General features: G+C 46.9%; 1 protein-coding gene across 1 annotated transcript in view; it reads right to left on the reverse strand.

Moving 5' to 3' along the window:
- Positions 1-21,736, reverse strand: part of TRPV1 (transient receptor potential cation channel subfamily V member 1) — a 58,452-nt gene that overhangs the window by 32,186 nt on the left and 4,530 nt on the right. The window contains exons 2-6 of the mRNA XM_069760050.1: positions 15,087-15,256; positions 11,691-11,843; positions 10,346-10,486; positions 3,950-4,248; positions 1,172-1,348 (exon numbers count right to left, since the gene is read on the reverse strand). Of these exons, the coding sequence (XP_069616151.1) occupies positions 1,172-1,348; positions 3,950-4,248; positions 10,346-10,486; positions 11,691-11,843; positions 15,087-15,256 (940 nt within the window). The remainder of the gene's footprint in view (positions 1-1,171; positions 1,349-3,949; positions 4,249-10,345; positions 10,487-11,690; positions 11,844-15,086; positions 15,257-21,736) is intronic.

Genomic DNA, 21,736 nt, shown 5'->3' on the forward strand with positions numbered 1-21,736 from the left:
CTTTAATGATAACCAGTCATCCTGTCCCTGCAGCTGAAAAACACCCCCATAGCATGATGCTGCCGCCACCACCATGTTTCACTGTTGGGATTGTATTGGGCAGGTGATGAGCAGTGCCAGGTTTTCTCCACACATACTGCTTAGAATTATCATCAAAAAAGGTCTATCTTCGTCTCATCAGACCAGAGAATCTTAATTCTCATAGTCTGGGAGTCCTTCATCTGTTTTTTTTAGCAAACTCTATGTGGGCTTTCATGTGTCTTGCACTGAGGAAAGGCTTCCGTTGGGCCACTCTGCCATAAAGGCCCGACTGGTGGAGGGCTGCAGTGACAGTTGACTTTGTGGAACTTTCTCCTATCTCCTTACTGCATCTCTGTAGCTCAGCCACAGTGATTTTGGGGTTCTTCTTTACTTCTCTCACCAAGGCTCTTCTCTCACAATTACTCAGTTTGGCTGGACGGCCAGAATAGGAAGATTTCTGGTGATCCCAATCTTCTTCTATTTACAGATTCTGGATGCCACTGTACTTTTAGGAACCTTGAGTACTGCAGAAATTCTGTTGTAACCTTGGCCAGATCTGTGCCTTGCCACAATTTTGTCTCTGAGCTCCTTGGCCAGTTCCTTTGACTTTGATTCTTATTTGGTCTGACATGCACTGTGAGCTGTGAGGTCTTATATAGACGACCTTCCGTTATAGAGCCGCCTCTTGTTCTTCTTGTGCAATGAGAAAGATGTACGATTCTGCACATGTTTCAGCATCCTTCCTTCATTGGTCATGGTACCGTTCTCAGTGCTAATCACTGTGCATGCTCTGATGTCACAGAAGGTCCTCCACCACCTCCTTTCCAAATCATGTCCTATCAGTTTAATTAAACACATCTGGCCTCCAATGAAGGAGTAGAACCATCTCAAGGAGGATCACAAGGAAATGGACAGCATGTGACATTAATATGAGTGTCTGGAAAATTTAAATTCTTAATACTTTCCGTGCCCACTGTACATCAAGCTGCTCTCAGATGAGGGAGCAAAAACCTAGTGACAGATTCCCTTTATGTAAAATCTGTTCCAGTTATAACAAGCTGAGTTTCTTAGTTAACTATGCCACCCTTCGAGTGGGGTTCTGGGTCACTGATCAAACCCAAAACAACTGACCCTCCTACTTGTAACTCACCGGTGTTTCACTGCTATAGGCGATGATCTCTAGGACTGAATTATTTTCTGTTGTGTCTACACCAGAAAGATCATATAGAGAAGAATGGACCGGGCCATATGCCCATTCAGTGAACTTTCTAGAAAGATGCCTGCACTCCGGATTCTTTATTTCTCTCCTGAGAATATAGGCAAACACCTGAAAGCATATAAACAGTTGTTACTAAATATTATGTGATGGCTGATACGGTCCACTGAAACAATTTGTGACCCAAAAAAGAAGAAGCATACACTGCATTCAATCAGCCAAACCACCATTGTAACAATCCAGCCTGAATAAAAATCAATGTTTTGTGGCTCTGTGGCCCGTTCTATGGTGCAACAGTGGAGCTATAGGTGCTAAATGGCCACTATAATCTACTATCATATTTTCCATATATGATACTCTATTGGCAGTGTTTCGCACAATGTGGTCACTGCTTGTTGCAGTGTGAGTCGTTAGGTCAGAGGTGGGGAATCTCCGGCCCATGGACCGCATGCGGCCCGCAGTGGCTTTTCATGCGGCCCTTGGGAAGGTCCCTGGAGTCTGCAATGTCTGGGCAGCAGCCGCTTCCTGCCGGCTCTTTAACCCAAAGTGCACGGCACGCAGCGTTCATCACAGAACGCTGCCTGTCCTACACATGAATGGTGTTATTGGGGTGGACGGGGTTAGTGCCAGGGTGGGTGGGGCTAGCACCTGAATGGGCGGGGCCAGTGCCAAATGCTGTCCCGTCCTACTGTCCCGGAAGAGGAGCTGATGCAGCCAGAGAGTCCAGTGCAATCTTTGTGCTGGCAGCTCTGCAGGTGATCTGTATCCAACAGCTAATCTATGTGCCCACTGTGATCTGTGTGCCCCCCTGCTATGTGCCCCAATATGATCTCTTTGCTCCCCCAACTAGAAGCCCCCTATGATATCTGTGCCTCCCAGCTATGTGCCCCTCCTGTGATCCCTGTGCCCCTCAGCTATGTGCCCCCTGTGATCTCTGTGCCTCCCCGCTATGTGCCCCAATGTGATCTTTTTGCTCCCCCAAATATAAGCCCTCTGTGATCTCTGTGCCTCCCAGCTATGTGCCCCCATGTCATCTCTGTGCCCTTCCTAACCCTTTATACCCAGCTATGTGCCCCCTGTGATCTTTTTGCTCCCCCAACTATAAGCCCCCTGTGATCTCTGTTCCTCCGAGCTAGGTGCCCCCGTGTCATCTCTGTGCCCCTCCTGTGATTTCTGTGCCCCCATGATCTGTTCCCTGTGATCTCTCGTCCCCCTGCAGCTATATGCCCCCTGTGATCTCTGTGCCCCATCTATGTGCCCCCTCTGTGATCTCTGTTCCCCCTGTGATCTATCAGTCCCTTCAGCAATATGCCTCTAAGATCTGTTCCCCCCAGCTATGTACCCCCTGTGATCTCTGTTCCCCGTGATTTCTGTGCCCTCCAGCTATATGCCCCCTGTGATCTGTGCCCCCCAGATATGTGCATCCCTGTGATCTCTGTGGCTCCCAGCTTTGAGCCCTCCTGTGATCTATGGCCCCCTGTGATACTTGTGCCCTCCTGCTATGTACCCCCTGCAATATTTGTGCTCCCATGTGATCTGTGCCCCCTATGATCTGTCCCCTCCAGCTATGTGCCCCCCAGCTATGTGCCCCTCTTATCTCCGTGCCCCCAGCTATGTGCCCTCCTTTGATCTTTGTGCCCCCAGTGATTTCTGTGCTCTCATGCTATATGCCCTCCTGTGATTTATCTGTCCTCCAGCTATATGTCCCCCTGTGATCTCTGTGCCCCCCAGCTATGTGCATCCTGTGATCTCTGAGGCTCTTAGCTTTGTGCTCCCTGTGATCTTTGTGCCCCTGCTATGTACCCCCCTGTGATATTTGTGCTCCCATGTGATCTCCATCTCCTCCAGCTATGTGCCCCCCAGCTATGTACCCCTTTCTGACCTCTGTGTCCCCCAGCTGTGTGCCTTCCTTTGATCTTTGTGCCCCCCCCCCCCTGTAATTTCTGTGCCCCCCCTGTCATCTTCGTGCCACCCCTGGAAAAGCAACTGTGAGAAGCAACATGATCAGCATCACCTAACATCACAGCTGCTCCAAAGAGAAGCAGCTCAAGCCGTCACATTAACGGTGAGTTACCGTAATTAATTGTTTGACTAAATATACTGGGGTACTTTTCAAGGTGATCATTTTTATTTGGCCCCTGGATGATGGTAGAAATTTCCAAAAGTCCCCCAGCCGGAAAAGGTTCCCCACCCCTGCCTTAGGTACTGTGTGGATGCCATCTGGCTTGGTTTGGGCACAGTACAGTACTGTTGCCACTGCTTGATTACACGTGTTCTAGTTTGGTACTCTGCTTTCTACTGAGTAAAATATCTCTGATTTTGCCGGAACTGTAGAAAAAAAAGACATGGACTGCACATCCAAAAATCATATGTTGAGCTAATGCCGCAAGGCAAAAATATTCAAAATTGTTCACGAGATTTTTAGTTGAACATTTCGATCAGACTGTATGAAGCCACTGCCACGTCACGGCCACCCTCTAAGAGGGTCCCTAGCCTGAACGTTGCAGCGCCGTGTGCAAACCACCATCATAGCGTGCACCAGCAGAGTATATCTTTATCTAACATATCTGTTGCATGTCAAATTCCAACTAATGTTTATACAATATAGCATTACGCCGGCTTATAGCTTTATGCCAGCACAGTATGGCACCAAAACCTACATCAAAAACTGCATATAGAAATTCAGCCTTTAGTATCCTTCTTGTCACTTACCCCGATTTTACCCGTTTTGGCTGCTAAGGTTAGTGCAGTTAAACCTTTCTTATTTGTAATTTCTTCTAGTCTCAAGGATGGTTTAATCTGTGCTCCAAAAACCAAAATCTCGCCATACATTTTGGTTACGAACTTTGTATTTTCTACTGTATTGTCTGCAATGTCAACCAAGGCATGAAGCACTGTGTTTCCAAAAGAGTCCCTGGCAGCAATATTGGCTGGAGAGTACTGGTTCTGTAGGAGATACTGGACAATATCTATTTGGTTGGTGCAGGCTGCCAGAGATAAAGGCAGTTCTCCTAATAATAAAAACAAGAGGAATAGCAGACATGGTTAGAATTCAGACACAATACATGACAATGGAAAATCTATTTTAAAAAGTATTATACATTTTTATAGCGTCATTTATTTCATGTCGCTTTACATGTGAAAAGCGGGCAAGTATAGACAAGTACAATTAACATGAGCAAAAACAAGGCACTAACAGGTACAGAAGGAGAGAGGACCCTGTCCGCGAGGGCTCACAGTCTACAGGGGATGGGTTGGCTGGTTGTGCGGTGATTCAGTAGATTGAGGATCACTGAAGGCTGTAGGCTTGTCGGAAGAGGTGGGTCTTCAGGTTCTTTTTGAAGGTTTCCGTGGTAGGTGAAAGTCTGATGTGTTGGGGTAGAGAGTTCCAGAGTATGGGGGAAGCACGGGAGAAGTCTTGTATGCGGTGTGAGGCAGTGACCCCTCTTACATCTAGGGGGCGAGGTTGGTGCTCTCAAGAATGCGCACGGCGGTGTAGTGAGGCCATGAGGGCGTATGGCAGTCACAGGTGTGGCTGTGATTAGAATGGTGAAGCAGTGACTGATTAAAAAGCCCTGTAGTAGAGGGGAGGTGTGTCAGTGTTGTTCTTGGAAGCAGACAGAGCAGTTGTCTGCAGAGCACTCCCTGTGTGAAGCAACACAGGGGCAAGAGGAAGCAAAGAGACTGACACCCTGCATCTCGGGCAGTCTTATGTTTACCTGGCTACAATCTGGAGGATCTAGCGTGCTGTGCACTGCATGAGTAAAGAGACTTGGTACCGGTGTGCGGTCTCCCGTAACTGGACAAAGGGAAGTCTGACCTATTTAGGGACTGCAAACTAAAGCCATGTACTGTGCATTTCTAATGGACTGTGTGAAGAAGCCGTGTACTGTGTATTTCCAATGGTCTGGGTGAAGAAACCGTGTATTGTGTATTTCTAATGGACTGTGTGAAGTAACACATTAAAGGAACGTTTTCTTTGAATTTGCTTGGGTCACTGCCGTTTCACTGCGTACGGTGCTACCGCTGCATCACATATGGTGGAGAATGTGGGCAATGCGAACTAAGGCATCCCCCAGAGAATGCTGCAGAACGTTGTGCAAGTCTGCTGGAGAAATGGAGGAACTTTTGGAGCAGGTTGTGCTCAATCAGCAAAGGCTTCAGCAAGAGATGCTGCAGTTTCAGTGGTCGAAGCAAGAGAATCTTCAGCAAGAGCTGAAGTTGCAGCAGCAGAAGCTGCAGTGGCAGCAGCTGCAAAATGCGCTGCAGAGGAAGCTAGCAAAGCTTCAGCTGTGTAAAGAGGAGACCCCTAATGTGAGGGGCAATCAGCAGAGTCATGAAGAGACCCCTAATGTGAGGGGTGATCATTGGGTGTACCAGTGGTCCTATGCAGAGACTCGGCCAGCCAGGTCTCAAGCAAATGACTTACTTATTGCAGTTGGTGGAGGAGTGGCTCCAGGCTGAGTTCTGTTCTCCGTACGAGATGATGGGGAGAATCATGACTGACCGGATGGTGAGGGCTCTGCCGGCCGCTATGCAGCGTTGCGTCGGGCTGAGGGACCTAGGCACCCAGGAACTGCTGATAGAATTGATTGAGCAGTATAAACCCACTCAGGACATTGCACCAGAGCTCGGGCATGGGGCTAGTAACTGTGCGGTGACATCTAAGCCCAGGTACCACGAGAACACTGGTCAGGAGTCTATGTGTGCCCAGCTAGTCTGTATCACCACTACGAGCACAGCCGGCAGCGAACCACAATTGTGCCAGGTACTTGTGAATGGGTGCCGAATAGAGGCTCTCCTGGACACGGAGAGTAATGTGACCTCGGTCTATAGGTCTTTTGTTGCCAGTGACAACCCCAAAGGAGCAAAAGTGGAGGTGATGGGTATCCACGGGGAAATCCGTGAGTACCCGACCGCGGAGGTTAAGTTTTCCACACCATGTCGGGACATTAAACATGTGGTGGGAGTGGTGAAGACCCTTCCATATGGGGTTGTATTGGGAAGAGACTTGCCCCTGTTCTGGTCCCTGTGGGAGACTAGGGCCAAGCCTCTCACGGAAAATGTTGTGCCGGGTACAGAACCCAAAGATATTGAGATACCTTCCATAGAGGTCGCCAACCTAGGGACAGAGTGTAATCCCGATAGGCTCCCCCTAAAGGTAATGGCAGGAGAAACTGATGATGTTGTTTTGGGCGTAGAACCCGAAGATGCTAAGATGTCTGCCAAAGGGGTCGCCAATTTAGGGTTAGAGTGTGTAGCACTGATAGGCTCCCTCTAGAGGTTGTGGCAGTGGAAGTTGTGGGGACTCCATTGAATCCCGAGCTGGAGGTGTTCCCTGGTAAAGTCGGGACAGCTCAGATCCAGGGTTCCACACGGAGACGCTGGTATAGAAAACGCAGTTATGAGAAGAACCGGGAGTGTATGGTCACGGGGGCGACTGAGGACGTGTACATGCAGAACCCTCTGGTACCAGCCAAGGATGGGGGTGGGGGTCAGGGTAAATTTGATAGAGTGCTCGCTAGACAGCAGTGTCGGGAGGCTCAGGTTCGGGTGCAATGTAATACAGACATATGCTCGGAGATGCCGGCACAGTCCGCAACATTTCAGTGTGATATAGTCACTGAAGAACGGGTAAGGGTACAGAGGAAATGGTACCAGGGGCCCAAAATCAGATACTTAGGTGACAAGATGACCCACCGGGTTAGTGTACCCAAAATAAACAAAGTCGAGACCACCCAAAACTGTCGCAAATCTACAGTTAAACGGAAAAGAGGGCTTGGCTTCTGCAATGGAGAATGGGGTGGGTGGTCCCGGAATGAAGTGTGGAGAAACGCAAAGGGGAGGGATGCATGTGCCGATCAATGGTTCCAGTCCCTACTTTGGATTCTTAGTGTAGTATCGAGCGGGGATGTCATAGGGGCATGCAGATGCCCTGTCTCACGCCCATACAGGGTAACAAATGTTCAACCCCACAGGTATGAACAGGGAAAGGATATGTGAGGCAGTGACCCCTGTTACAGCTAGGGGGCGCTGTTGGTGCTCTCCAGAATGCACACAGAGGCGTAGTGACTGAGTCCATGAGGTCGTATGGCAGTCACAGGTGTGGCTGTGATTAGAATGGTGAAGCAGTGACTGATTAAAAAGCCCTGTAGTAGAGGGGAAGGTGTGTCAGTATTGTTCTTGGAAGCATACAGAGCAGTTGTCTGCAGAGCACGCCCTGTGTGAAGCAACACGGGGCAAGAGGAAGCAAAGAGACTGACACCCTGCATCTCGGGCTTTCTTATGTTTACCTGGCTGCAATCCGGAGGATCTTGCGTGCGGTGCATGGCATGAGTAAAGAGACTTGGTACCAGCGTGCGGTCACCCAGGGAAATTGGAGAAAGGGAAGTCCGGCCTGTTTAGTGACTGCAAACTAAAGCCATGTACTGTGTATTTCCATATTTCCAATGGTCTGGGTGAAGAAGCCATGTATTGTGTATTTCTAATGGATTGTGTGAATTAACACATTAAAGGAACGTTTTATTTGAACTTGCTTGGGTCACTGCCGTTTCACTGCATACGGTGCTACCGCTGCATCACAGTGGTTGTGGGAAGAGGAGATAAGAGGGGAGTAGAGAAGGAGATCTTGAGAAGATCAAAGGTTTTGTGTAGGTAAGTACCGGGAGACCATATCACAGATGTATGGAGGAGACATGTCGTGGATGGCTTTGCATGTCATAGTAAGGGTTTTGAACTGGAGTCTCTTGACAATAGGAAGCCAGTGAAGGGCTTGACATAGGGGAGAGGCTGGGGAATAGCGGGGAGACAGGTAGATTAGTCGGGCAGCAGAGTGTAGGATGAATTGGAGTGGTGCCAGAGTGCTAGAGGGGTGGCTAGAGAGTAGGAGGTTGCAGTAGTCAAGGCGGGAGATGATAAGGCCGTGCACTAGTGTTTTTGTGGTGTCATGGTCAAGGAACGCACGGATTCGGGAAATATTTTTGAGTTTGAGTCGGCAGGAGGAGGTAGGGGCTTGGATATGTGGCTTGAAAGAGAGGGCAGAGTCGAGGATCACCCCAAGGCACCGAGCGTGTGGGACTGGGGAAAGTGAGCAAGTCTGTGATGCCAAGAGATGATAGAATCTGTAGCAGGAGGGAAAGGTCCACAGTGTCAAAGGCAGAAGACAGGTCAAGGAGAAGGAGGACAGATTAGTGTCGCTTGCTCATGGCGGTAGGTCATTGGTGACTTTGGTTCGGGCAGTTTCAGTTGAGTGATGCATTCGGAAGCCATATTGTAACCAGTCAAAGAGGGAGCAGGAGGAGAGGTGGGAGGACAGTTCAAGATGGACACGCTGCTCCAGTAGTTTTGAGGCATAATGGAGAAGAGATATCGGGCAATAGCTAGATACGGAGGATGGGTTGAGGGAGGGCTTTTTGAGGATGGGTGTGATCGTGGCATGTTTGAAGGATGAGTGAAAGACACCATTTGTAAGTGAGAGGTTGAAGAGATGTGTTAGAGTTGGGATGAAGACAGTAGCGAAGTTAGGGATGAGGACGGGAGCGGGTCAAGCGTGCAAGTGGTGAGGTGTGATCTTGACAGGAGAGTGGAGAGCTGATCTTTTGTCATGGTTGAGAAGTTGGTTTTGGAGGAACAGGGCTGTGCAGCTAAGAGGGGCATTGAGGGCGGCGGGCCAAAGCTTTCTCTGATCGTATCGATCTCCTGCTTAAAGAATGAGGCAAAGTCTTCAGCAGTAATGAGTGGAAAGGGAGGAGGTGCTGGGGGATGGAGTAGAGAATTGATGGTGCCCTTTAACATACTGTATTAACTATGAATTTGTCCTATTTTTTACTCTATTAAGTTCTTTTATAGGACTTTTGCAGACCACACATACAAGAGTGGGTACTAATTAGATCAGCATGGATGGACGATTATGTTCAATCTTGTGGGCAATAATGCTGAAAGGTGAGAACATTGTCAACAGGAACAATTAGCAAATGTTCTAGACACTTAGTTACCATTAGTATTACTCTATCTTATTTTTCATTTTCAAAGTGAAGTGGAAATTAAAAATGATGTTATTTAATTTAGCCCTTGGGAAAATTAGATAAAATTTTAAGTTTAGAGCATTTTTCAAATACTGTATATATAGTAAAAAAATGTTTCAAATCCACTTCCAGATTGTTCCTTATTTCACTGATGATATTTATTTAGGGAAGAGACAGACGGTCATATATCTTGGACAAGGATCGCAACGCAATGCATGGACTGGCCATCGGCTCTCCCAACCTGAGCATGAAAGCTTGTATTTCTATGCAGCTTTCACTCTTATGTTGGAAGAGCCATGAGCCAGTGTCCTCATCTGAGTTACACAGCCACCTGACTCTTCCCTTATAGCGCTGCATCGATGTCAACCATGTCCGGAACGGGGGGAGTGGGAGTGGGAGTGGCAGGGGAATAGATAGGTGAGTAAGGCTATGTACGCAGGGTTTTTGCAGCATTTTATTTTGGCAGCAAAGCCTGCTCTCTTGGCAGTAAAAATGTGGAGTTCAATATGCCTGCAATTTTGCTTCTTTTTTTTACGCATTTTTTGGGTGCTGATTATATGTGTCATTTGTCTAAGTACTGTATATGTTAAGTAAATTTTGTTTTATTCACAAAAAAACAGTAAAAAGTGTAGCAAAAACGTTTGTTGTGGTTTTTTTTTTCACTTTCTTATTGCTTTCTATAGGTAAAAATATCACTGAAAGAATTGTCATGCTGCAGATTTAAAAAACGCTGCAATTCTCAAATTCAGTAAGAAAACAAACAAACAAATGATTACATGAAATTTTGAATATCCCATAGCTTTTGCTGGTACGGTAAAAAGCATCTTTTAACTTGCATAAAAAAAATGAAAAAATACGCTGCATGTGACTATAGCCTAAATGTGTGTTGTTTTTTTTCCACATGTATGAAGTTTATTTACTTTTTCCAAGCTCTGAAAGATGTTTTTCAAAGTAGCTATTCAGACGTCTTCATGATCTTTTACATATAATGTTTGTAACCCAATTTAAACCCATTTAACGCTCCATGACTATCTATGCTGCGCTGCCACACGCTGGACCTCTATCTCCAGCTACAGCTCCTTACCAAAATAGAAGCCGGCTCTTCCTTTGGCCTTCCGGAAGAATTCCCCATCTGCTCTCGCATGGACGTCTGCTCCATGTTGAACCAATAGCTCCACCAGATTCATGTTTCTTCTTTCAATGGCGATATGCAGAGCGGTCTGACCTGATAGAACCACATGACCAATATAAATCCACAGGCAACAATATACGCAGATGAGAAACATGACGCCTCCAAATCCTATAATCAAAGAGTAACACTGCCAAGACACAACCACTGAGCCCACTCCTATCTCTACCAATGCCTTCATAGACATATACTTGTAGATGTGAATGCATTCCCATAGCTGTAGGGAAGGCTGAGATGGCTGCCACACCTGAGTCTTCCCGGTTTTGGCGGGTCCAGAGGTCTCTGCCCCATAATTAGACACTGGAAATATAAACAGCATATGGCAGGTGAGGAGCCTTGTTACAACAAATTTAGCATTGAAACCCACTGCCTCTGTCCCCATTTTTTCATCAGTAGGCCCTCATATCTATTAGACTGCCATTTCATTGTTCATCTATGGCCGTTGCATGTTCACATGAGCACCAAATCTGTGCGCAGTATTAAAAGTAAGCAATAACAGTTATAAAACAAGCACATAATATTGATACCTTAGGAAAGGTCATCAATATCTGATCGGTGAGGGTTTCACACGTCATACCTCCACCGATCATCTGCTATTAGCTCTTGTGGATGTAAACATTGATTGGATCTGCACTGCGAGGCTTCATTCAATGTGTAGGAACTGCTGCAGGGTACTGCAGAACAGCTCCTATTCTCTTGAGCTAATATCAGTTTACTGGTGTTGGTGCCAGATGTTGGACCACCGCTAATCTGATACTGATGACCTAACCTTAAGATAGTTCATCAATACTGTAGGGGTCAGCCCCTGCCAAGAAGTGAATTACTCTGTGACTTTGAGAGACGATGCTCCCTAGCAGCCCTAATACCCTTAGGGAAGAATCATATGTCAATATAACTTTGACAGGGATCACAACGTGATGCTCGGACTGGCCAGCAGCTGTTTTTATGCAGCTGTCATGCTCGGGTCGGGAGAGCCACCAGTCAGTATGAGCATTGCGTTACGATCCCTGTCAAAGTTACATTGACGTATGATTTTTCCCTAAGGGTATAAGGGCTGCATAATAAAAATTTTAGCTTGGAATTAAAAGGAATTACATTCTGAAAACCGATAACCCCTATAACCAATCCATATGAGGTAATTTCTTGTGTTATTTTGCATTTCTTGGTCAAACCTTAGCATTAGTAATGCATTTTCCTAGAATAAAGCAGACTATACACTCATGTATCAGGCAGAACATACCTCTGTAATACGTGTCTGTATATGCAGAATTAATAAATTCTTTCAGATTGTCTGTCTTTGCTGCAATGTCCAGCAATAAAGGGATGGTGTTATTTTTGCCGTAACTTAAATTCAACATTGCCTTTAATAAGCAGGTCTTCCCAGTGTCATGTTCTGTGAAAAAAGAGAAACAAAACATTCATTTTAATTCGTTTATTTTTTTTCTCATATAAAATGGGATGATTTTGTGTAAAAATAAAATGTAACAAATTATATCTTTATGGCTTAACTTTAAAATAAATAATTAAAATATTGAAAACTTTCAGCAAAATAAGGAATTCTACCTCCCACCCATCCCGTTTTCCATGGGAGTGACGTGTGAAACAGACCTCAAAAGTGATGGGTTGAGGCAAATGTAACTCAAAGTTGGAGTGTGGGGTGATCCAAGCCTCAAAATCCCGACCCAGTGAAAATTGTAGCGTCTTCATAGTGTACTCTGGTCCGTATGACCAAATTGCCATGTGTATATTCACAGATGTGCCAGGTACTGAATAGTGATGAGTGATTGTCCTCGGATAAGGTGTTATCATGATCAGGTGCTAAACGAGTGTCTTCGGTGTGCTCGAAAAATATGTTCCAGCAGGGTCGAACTGGGACACCAGAGAACCGGAGGATTCTCCGGTGGGCCCAGGCCCTGACAGCTGCTGGCATACAGGGCCAGCAGCTGTCTAGGGCCCCCACTGCTCCAGGGGCCCCAAGCCAGTGGGGTGTCGCTAATAGCCGCACACCACGCAGTTGCTATAGGGCACCCAGTGCCAGCGGAGCAGCAGCGGGTGACAGGAAGCCTAAGCCTGTTCCCGCTGCTAAAATGAAAGGAATATTCACTATAGTAGCGGGCAGCATTTGCCGCAGCTAACACTGCCCGCTGTCAGGGTCCGCAGGCTAGGGCCTCCACCCCACTCCCTCAGGGGCCCCCAGGCCACGCGGCCACTATGGGGCCGTAAGCCAGGGGGACCTGTCACCAACGCCGCCCCAGCGCGCAGTAATGGAGGAGAGAGAGAGCGTCAGATGACGCCTCCTCTCCCATCATTTCCCTCGCCTCTGACAAACAGTGCCACTTCATAGTGTACCTGCTCTGTGTGAGGCCGACTGCAGCGCGGCTCCTGACATAGGAGCAGAGCCGCTGCCAGAATCAGCGTGGGAGCGAGGAGGAGAGGTGAATATTGTGTGTTATATATATATATATATATATATATGTTTATATATATATCAGTGAGTCTAGGGCAACATTATTCCCTATGGGGGGGGCAGCATTATACCATATGGGGGAGCTACATTATACCCTATGGGGGCAGCATTACTCCCTATGAGGGGGCAGCATTATTCCCTATGGGGCAGCATTATACCCTATGAGGGAGCAACATTATTCCCTATGACGGGAGCAGCATTATTCCCTATGGGGGGCAGCATTATTCCCTATGGAGGCAGCATTATGCCCTATGAGGGGGGCAGCATTATTCCCTATGGGGCAGCATTATACCCTATGAGGGGGCAACATTATTCCCTATGGGAGCAGCATTATACCCTATGAGGGGGGGGCAGCATTATTCCCTATGGAGGCAGCATTATCCCTATGAGGGGGGCAGCATTATTCCCTATGGGGCAGCATTATACCCTATGAGGGGGCAACATTATTCCCTATGAGGTGGGCAGCATTATTCCCTATGGGAGCAGCATTATACCCTATGAGGGGGGGTAGCATTATTCCCTATGGGGCATGCATTATTCCCTATGAGGGGGGCAGCATTATTCTCTATGGGGCAGCATTATACCCTATGAGGGGGCAACATTATTCCCTATGAGATGGGCAGCATTATTCCCTATGGGAGCAGCATTATACCCTATGAGGGGGGGTAGCATTATTCCCTATGGGGCAAGCATTATTCCCTATGAGGGGGGCAGCATTATTCCCTATGGGGAGAGATACATTATACCCTATGGGGGGCAGCATGATTCCCTATGGGGGAAGCTGCATTATACCCTATGGGGGAGCTGCATTATACCCTATGAGGGGGCAGCATTATACTCTAAGAGGGGGCAGCATGATACTCTGAGGGGGCGACATTACATTCTGTGGGGGGCTGCATTATACTATATGAGGGGGGCTGCATTATATTCTATGGAGGGGCTGCATTATACTCTAAGGGGGCTATATTATATTCTGGGGGGCTGAATTATACTATATGAAGGGGGCTGCATTATAGCCTATGAGGGGGCTACATTATATTCTATGGGGGGGCTACATTATACTTTATGAGGGGGTTGCATTATACTCTATGAGGCTGGTTGCATTATAATGTAAGGGGTACATTATATTCTGTGGGGGACTGCAATATATTCTCTGAGGGGGCTACATTATACTATATGAGGGGGCTACTTTATATACTATGAGGGGGCTGCATTGTACCCTATGAGGGGGCTACTTTATATTCTATGAGATGGCTACTTTATATTCTATGAAGGGGGCTAACCCAACCCCTGCTACATAATTAAGATGCGTACTACCTTATATTATACTCTGATATTAGTGTGTTTTACCGCACAATTGGTGGTCTTGTATTTATTTCCCCAAGAATGATTTTATTTGGTGGGCCCAAGGTGCTCCAGTCCGACACTGTGTTCGAGTCCCCGTGGCTGCATGTCTGATCGACAGCCATAACACATTCAGGCATTGCCCATTTATTAAACAATGTCTTTTTATTTAAAGGGCCACTGTCACCCCCCTCCAGCCGTTATAAACTAAAAGAGCCACCTTGTGCAGCAGTAATGCTGCATTCTAACAAGGTGGCCCTTTTAGTTTTAGGTTCAAGTATACCCCAAATAAAGCGTTTTTATACTTAGCCACAATAAGTATTGCGGCCAGCCACCTTTGGAATCCCCGCCCCGCACTGTGCATAATGCATAACACAGTGCGGGGTGGGGATTCCAAAGGTGGCTGGCCGCAATGCCCGCGCAGGCGCAGTCTGCAAGCCTGGCTGGGACGTCAGACGGCCAGAGCTTACTGCGTCTGCGCAGCACAGCAGTACACTGCGCAGGCGCCAGTTTTGAAACGTACACAGCGCTGAGGGGGTGGCGCCAAAAGCGCAGGAAGAGTTGAGTGACGGCAGAGGAGCGGTTAGAGCTGGGGAGTGAGGACCTGCCTCCCTGGCTAGAGACAGGAATTGTGGCTAAGTATAAAAACGCTTTATTTGGGGTATACTTGAACCTAAAACTAAAAGAGCCACCTTGTTAGAATGCAGCATTACTGCTGCACAAGGTGGCTCTTTTAGTTTATAACGGCTGGAGGGGGGTGACAGTGGCCCTTTAACCTAGATATCCTAATCTTGAGTGTAAGTATAAAGACTCTCAGCTAGTTACCTTTAAACTCTTTGTTACTAAGGCGTTTATGAGTCCTCAGCAAATAAACCAGCAGATCATCCAGCTTTTCACAGTCTCCATATGCAGCTGCATCAAAGATCTGGGTCCGGTCATACAGCTTAAATGTCCTGTCCCGACAGCTGGTTGTGGACTCCACAGACGAGCTCTGTCTGTGATATAAAAGTCAGTGAGCTAATAATACGCACATCGGAGATTGGTTTCTTTGTGTTCTACGTGGGAACAATTTACCCGTCTATTCATCATGTCCATTATGTGTTATCAAAATAATTGAACCTCCTTGTCACAACCACATGCACTTGGACTAAATAAATGGCTCTGTTATTACTAAAGATATAATTTGTAGGACAGGGCGAGGCCAAAAAAATCAGTGAACCTTTACAGCTATTAGGCCACGTTCACACGTTCAGTATTTGGTCAGTATTTTGCATCAGTATTTGTAAGCCAAAACCAGGAGTGGAACAATCACAGGAAAAGTATAATAGAAACATATGCACCACTTCTGTGTTTATCACCCACTCCTGGTTTTGGCTTACAGGGATTTTAACCAAGCTTTAATGCTTAAGTTCCCAATGCACTTTGCATAGCTATTGACCAAACCTTCTTTTGTATGATGATAATCTCCTCAAAGTTACCCATACACGGAAAGGCTTGGCCAAGTGTTCCTGTGCTCTCCATGAGACAGCTCTAGCAGCAGCTTTTCTCGTACAGAACAAAAAGATCAGCCATTGGAAACCCAACCAGCTCGACTCTTCTCTCCCAGCGACATCATCTGGTACAGCTAGAGGCTCAGTTCAGAGGGGGCAAAATATCCGAGTAGGCCCCTAGCTAGGTAACTCTGATTACAACTACGGCAAGATGCAGGGGTGGATTAAGGGTAGCCAGGGCCCCGGGCTGTTCAGACACTGTGGGCCCCCCCGGTCATGTGACGGGGGTCATGTGACGGGGGTCATGTGACGGGGGTCATGTGACGGGGGTCATGTGACGGGGGTCATGATATACCTGAACCAAATTATTCCAGAAAAATGGCCGGGCCCTAGTCTACTGTAACCTATTAAATATTTGTTAAAATATACAATACAATTTAGGTATATTTTGACCAATATCACATACAAGGAACAAATACCACTGCACCATGACCAGACCACAAATTACAACCACAGTGATTGAATAATATCACATACAGGGAACAAACACGGTGCACCATGTCAAGACCACATATTACCACCACTTGGTGACCAAATAGCACATACAAGGGACAAATACCACAACACCATTTCCAGACCACATATTACCACCACATAGTGACTGAATACTACAATACTGATCAGTAATTAAAAAAAAAAAACACAATACTATCACCATAAGTGCCAGTATTCACAGGAGATCTGTACTTAGTATGCAGTGCCTGTGTAGAGGTAATACAGAGATCACTGGTGGTATTATACACAGGAGCTCTGTATATAATGTATAGGTAATACAATGATCACTGGTGACATTATACACAGGAGCTCTGTATATAATGTATAGGTAATACAGTGATCACTGGTGACATTGTACACAGGACCTCTGTATATAGTATACAGTGTATAGTCAGTGTATAGGCAACACTGACTTACCAGTGACGTCTCTAGATGAAGTCCTTCATCTTTCATCCAGCACAGACCGCCATCATTTCTTTCAGCCGGGACTCATCTCTGCAGGAAATAACACAGTTATCTCAAGCTCCGCTTCCAGAACACATTACTTAATTTTTAACAACTTCTACATAACACCACATGAAGAAAAAAAAGCGACAGTGTCACTCTGCACAGTAACAGGACCGCCCCCCCCCCCATTTAAAACAGTATACTCAAAAAAATAAAATAAATACATCACTGCAGTAATAATATCCCTTAATTAATCCCTATGGTAATAATATTCCCCATCCTGGCCCCGTTTATCTCATTCCTGGCTCCAGCCCTATGTTCTCGCATCCTGCCCTCATGAGTATCCATCATACCCCATATGATCTCCCCATCCTGCCCCATCTGTCTCCATCGTATCCATCCTGCCCCATGATCCAATCCTGCCCCATGTCTTTTATTCTGCCCCGTGTCTCCAATCATGCCCCGTATCTACATTCTGCCATTGCCTCCTGTCCTGCCTCCAGTGTGTCCAGCATATTACCCCCAGTGTGTCCAACATATTACCCCCAGTATGTCCAGCAATCTGCCCCAGTGTCCAGCATTGCCCCCAGACAGTGTGTCACGCAATCTGCTCCAGTGTCTGACTCCAGCGTATTGTCCCCAGTGTGTCCAGCAATCTGCCCCAGTATGTCCAGCATTGCCCCCAGACAGTGTGTCCAGCAATCTGCCCCAGTGTGTGCAGCATATTACCCCCAGTGTGTCCAGCAATCTGCCCCAGTATGTCCAGCATATTTCCCCAGTGTGTCCAGCATTGCCCCCAGTGTGTCCAGCATTGCCCCTAGTGTGTCCAGCAATCTGCCCCAGTGTGTCCAGCATATTACCCCCAGTGTGTCCAGCAATCTGCCCCAGTGTGTCCAGCATATTACCCCCAGTGTGTCCAGCAATATGCCACAGTATGTTCAGCATATTGCCCCAGTGTGTCCAGCATTGCCCCCAGTGTGTCCAGCAATCTGCCCCAGTGTGTCCAGCATATTACCCCCAGTGTGTCCAGCAATCATCTGCTCCAGTGTGTCCAGCATTGCCCCCAGTGTGTCCAGCTTTGCCCCCAGTGTGTCCAGCAATCTGCCCCAGTATGTCCAGCATATTACCCCCAGTGTGTCCAGCAATCTGCCCCAGTGTGTCCAGCATATTACCCCCAGTGTGTCCAGCAATCTGCCCCAGTGTGTCCAGCATATTACCCCCAGTGTGTCCAGCAATCTGCCCCAGTATGTTCAGCATATTGCCCCAGTGTGTCCAGCATTGCCCCCAGTGTGTCCAGCAATCTGCCCCAGTGTGTCCAGCATATTACCCCCAGTGTGTCCAACAATCTGCCCCAGTATGTCCAGCATATTTCCCCAGTGTGTCCAGCATTGCCCCCAGTGTGTCCAGCAATCTGCCCGTGTCTGACTCCAGCATATTGCCCCCAGTGTGTCCAGCAATCTGCCCCAGTGTCCAGCATTGCCCCCAGTGTGTCCAGCATATTGCCCCAGTGTGTCCAGCATTGCCCCCAGTGTGTCCAGCAATCTGCCCCAGTGTGTCCAGCATGTTACCCCCAGTGTCCAGCAATCTGCCCCAGTATGTCCAGCATATTGCCCCAGAGTGTCCAGCAATCTGCCCCAGTATGTCCTGCAGTCTGCCCCAGTGTGTCCAGCATATTGCCCCAGTGTGTCAAGCATTGCCCCCAGACAGTGTGTCCAGCAAACTGCCCCAGTGTGTCCAGCATATTACCCCCAGTGTGTCCAGCAATCATCTGCTCCAGTGTGTCCAGCATTGCCCCAGCGTCTCCAGCATTGCCCCAGTCTCTCCAGCAATCATCTGCTCCAGTGTGTCCAGCAATCGTTAGGTTAGCAAAAAACAAAAAAACAAACCAAGTTCTCCTCACCTGACCAGCGCTCCAGGCGGCGAGCTCCCTCCAGCAGCACACACTCGCCGGTGACTGACAATGACGTCAGACGCCGGTGACGTGTGCGCTGTGTGTGCGCCTGACTTCAGCTGCCAGTCTCCAATTGGCTGGCGGCTGTTGTTGTTAACTATTGACATGCGGGCACGCGCCCGCACGTCACTAGGAAACCGACGCAGCGCCGGTAAGGGCCCAGTGAGCAGATGAGATGGGGCCCGATGCGGGCCCACTCTTTCTGTCCACCGGGCTCATAAATGATACACCAGTCAGAGCACGGGCAGTAATGCCCTGATGGCGGCGGGCAATCTGTGCGGTATCCCAGGGCCCCTCCACACCACTGGGCCCGGGGCTACCACCCATATTGACCCTCTTATAATCCACCCCTGGCAAGATGACTTTTCTGTGATGCGATCCTAAACCTAATATTTATCAAATATAAACCTGTAGGGGGTATGGTAAAATGTGTTATTGCCTTTGCCTTTCCCTCTTGTCCCGGTGCTGGATGTTATTAGTGTATGTGTATATATTCACATATGTTGATATTGCTACATCATTCAAGTGTACTATCACCTTGTATATAATGGTACTGCTACACAATCAAGTGTATTACCATGTCTTGTTCTGCTAAATGTATATATCGCATTTGGTGTGTCTGTTATATAGGGACAATGTAGTATTGAAGTTTGGCCACTAGATGGGGGCATTTTGGTTCACCTAGGTTAGCAAGGTTGTGGATCAGTGTACATATTACTAGTTAATGTAGGAGGGTCAGCTGCAGTTAGAGAGGGAACATTTCCTGATTCAGTTGAGAGGGGCCCGAGTGCCCAGACAGCCCACACAGGCTCTAGGCCCAGGACATCAGCAGCTACCACGCAACGTTGGTTGATTAAGAAGAGAGAGCTCAGCCATCCACAGCATCAGGCCAGAAAAGCGGAGGCCAGCACAGCAGAAAGAAAGGAGAAAGACAAGACAGTACGCGGGCACAGGTAGCCCTAGAATGTGGCAGTTTATAGCTTGTATTTCACAGTTTTAGTTGATCAAAGTAAGATTAATCCCAAACAGAGTGGTAATTTAATATAAAATAGTTTTTTATTATTAACAACAGCTTAAAATTACATGCAATAAGAAAAAGGTGCTAGATCCAATTTGTAGAGGGACTGAAATGCCATAGAAAACTCCAACCAATTGGCCATGCATAAAATAAACACCTATCAAAAGGTATGACAATGATTCACATGCAGACACTCTCAGCGCAAGTTGCACAGCATGGGGAATGTCAACAAATTGCCTCCCAAAGAAGCATTGCGAAACGCGCGTCGAGGCAGAGGGACGCCAAGGATCTCCATACAGCTGACACTAGGTAATGTTATACCATTTCATTGCGGCATAGTATTCACATTCACTTCATATCATCTTAGGGGTCTTATGTCCATGCCTAGTTTCTCTTACTGTAATGGAGCATACTACTGTAGTTTAAACTTAATTTAATGGTTAGGGGCAATTTGTTGACATTCCCCATGCTGTGTAACTTGCAGGGAGAGAAGAGGAAATCTGTAATGCTGATTGTGATGTATTTACTGTGAAGAGTCTGGATGTGCTATGTAAAGCTAACAGTAAAGTTGTTGATTTGAAAGTTGAAAAGGACTGTGTCTCAATCTTTGTCGCATCTACTGATGGGAACCTGCAGCGAAGCAGAGGTGGCCCTGACAGTGCAAAGAATGGAGCCATAGGTACACAAAGTAATGGACAATGTTTTCATGTATTGGGAGACCAAGGCACTGATGTACCAGAGTGTGGCCATGACTACAGCCCTGGTTCAGACCCTTTCAAGCCTACAAATTTAAAGTGGTTGTCCAGTCAAAACCGATAAGTCTGCAGTCATTCTGTGTGACTGCAGACTCACGAATAACCCCAGCGCACGCACTGTGCACTGTAGGGATTCAGCGGTTTCTGAGCCGGGAACGGAGGGTATGTATGAGTTGAGTTATACGTACTTTCAGCCACTGGTCGGGACGCGGCCTCAGCTCAACACAAGTGTATGGAGCGAGGCCACGTCCACTTCCGGGAGGTGTGTATAACTCTACATACCCTCTGTTCCTGGGTCTGAAACCGGCAAATCCCCACAGTGCACCGATCATGCGCTGGAGGGATTCATGAGTCTGCAATTAAAAGAAAAAAAGGTTTGGTACCGTGTTATCCTGTTGAAAAAATATTGCTGTCAGTGGGAAAAACAAGATAATCATTTAGATGTGATACCTTTTAATAGCTAACAAAAATAAAATAAATGATGTTCTTCTTAGGTCTCTTACCCAGGCATGGTATCACAAAGTTCTGAAGAAACACAAATACTGTATATGCACAAAGAAAAAAAGAGTCATGGTATAATAAATGAAGATTTAAATAAACAATCAAACTGAGCTCAGAGAATGAATCCTTAATTGTATAAGATTAGTGGTATGAAAGTTTTATAGTTCCACTATCCAAGTAAGATCAGAGGCCTGGTGCCCTCACTGTCTTTGGAGCAGATTCCTCTGATCTTGTAGTGAACAACAAGATCACTTCAAGTTCTGAGGCACTTAGATTAAATTGGTACGAATGCAATCTGGTTTTTAATCAGATATTGCATTCGTCCGATTTAATTGCAAGTAGGAGTGAGACCTTACAGTGACTTATAGCTGAAGTTCATTCTTAAGGAGTTGTTCAGTTTTCCCATTTTTTCGATCTTGCCCAGAACACCATAACATCTTCTTCAAGCCAAGACTTGTCTGCAGAGTTTAGAACAAGGACATATATTACTTCTCACATTTCCAGCACTGTCCCCATCTATTCCCAACTTGCATTCTGCTGATACCCCTGGTACACAAACTGTCCCACATAATAAAACCACTGTCCCCTTTACAAAGTAAAATGCCTCCTTTGTGCCCTCTAGATGGTAAAATTGCCCCCTAGAATGTTAAAAAATATTAATTCACTGTGCACTTGCTCTAGAAAACAATGTCCACATTTTGCCCCTAGAAAGTGATAATGCCTCATGCGCACCTTTGACAGTCGTAATACTCTGGAGT

This window comes from Ranitomeya imitator, chromosome 3 (genome assembly GCF_032444005.1).
Source record: "Ranitomeya imitator isolate aRanImi1 chromosome 3, aRanImi1.pri, whole genome shotgun sequence".
Taxonomy (NCBI): Eukaryota; Metazoa; Chordata; class Amphibia; order Anura; family Dendrobatidae; genus Ranitomeya; species Ranitomeya imitator.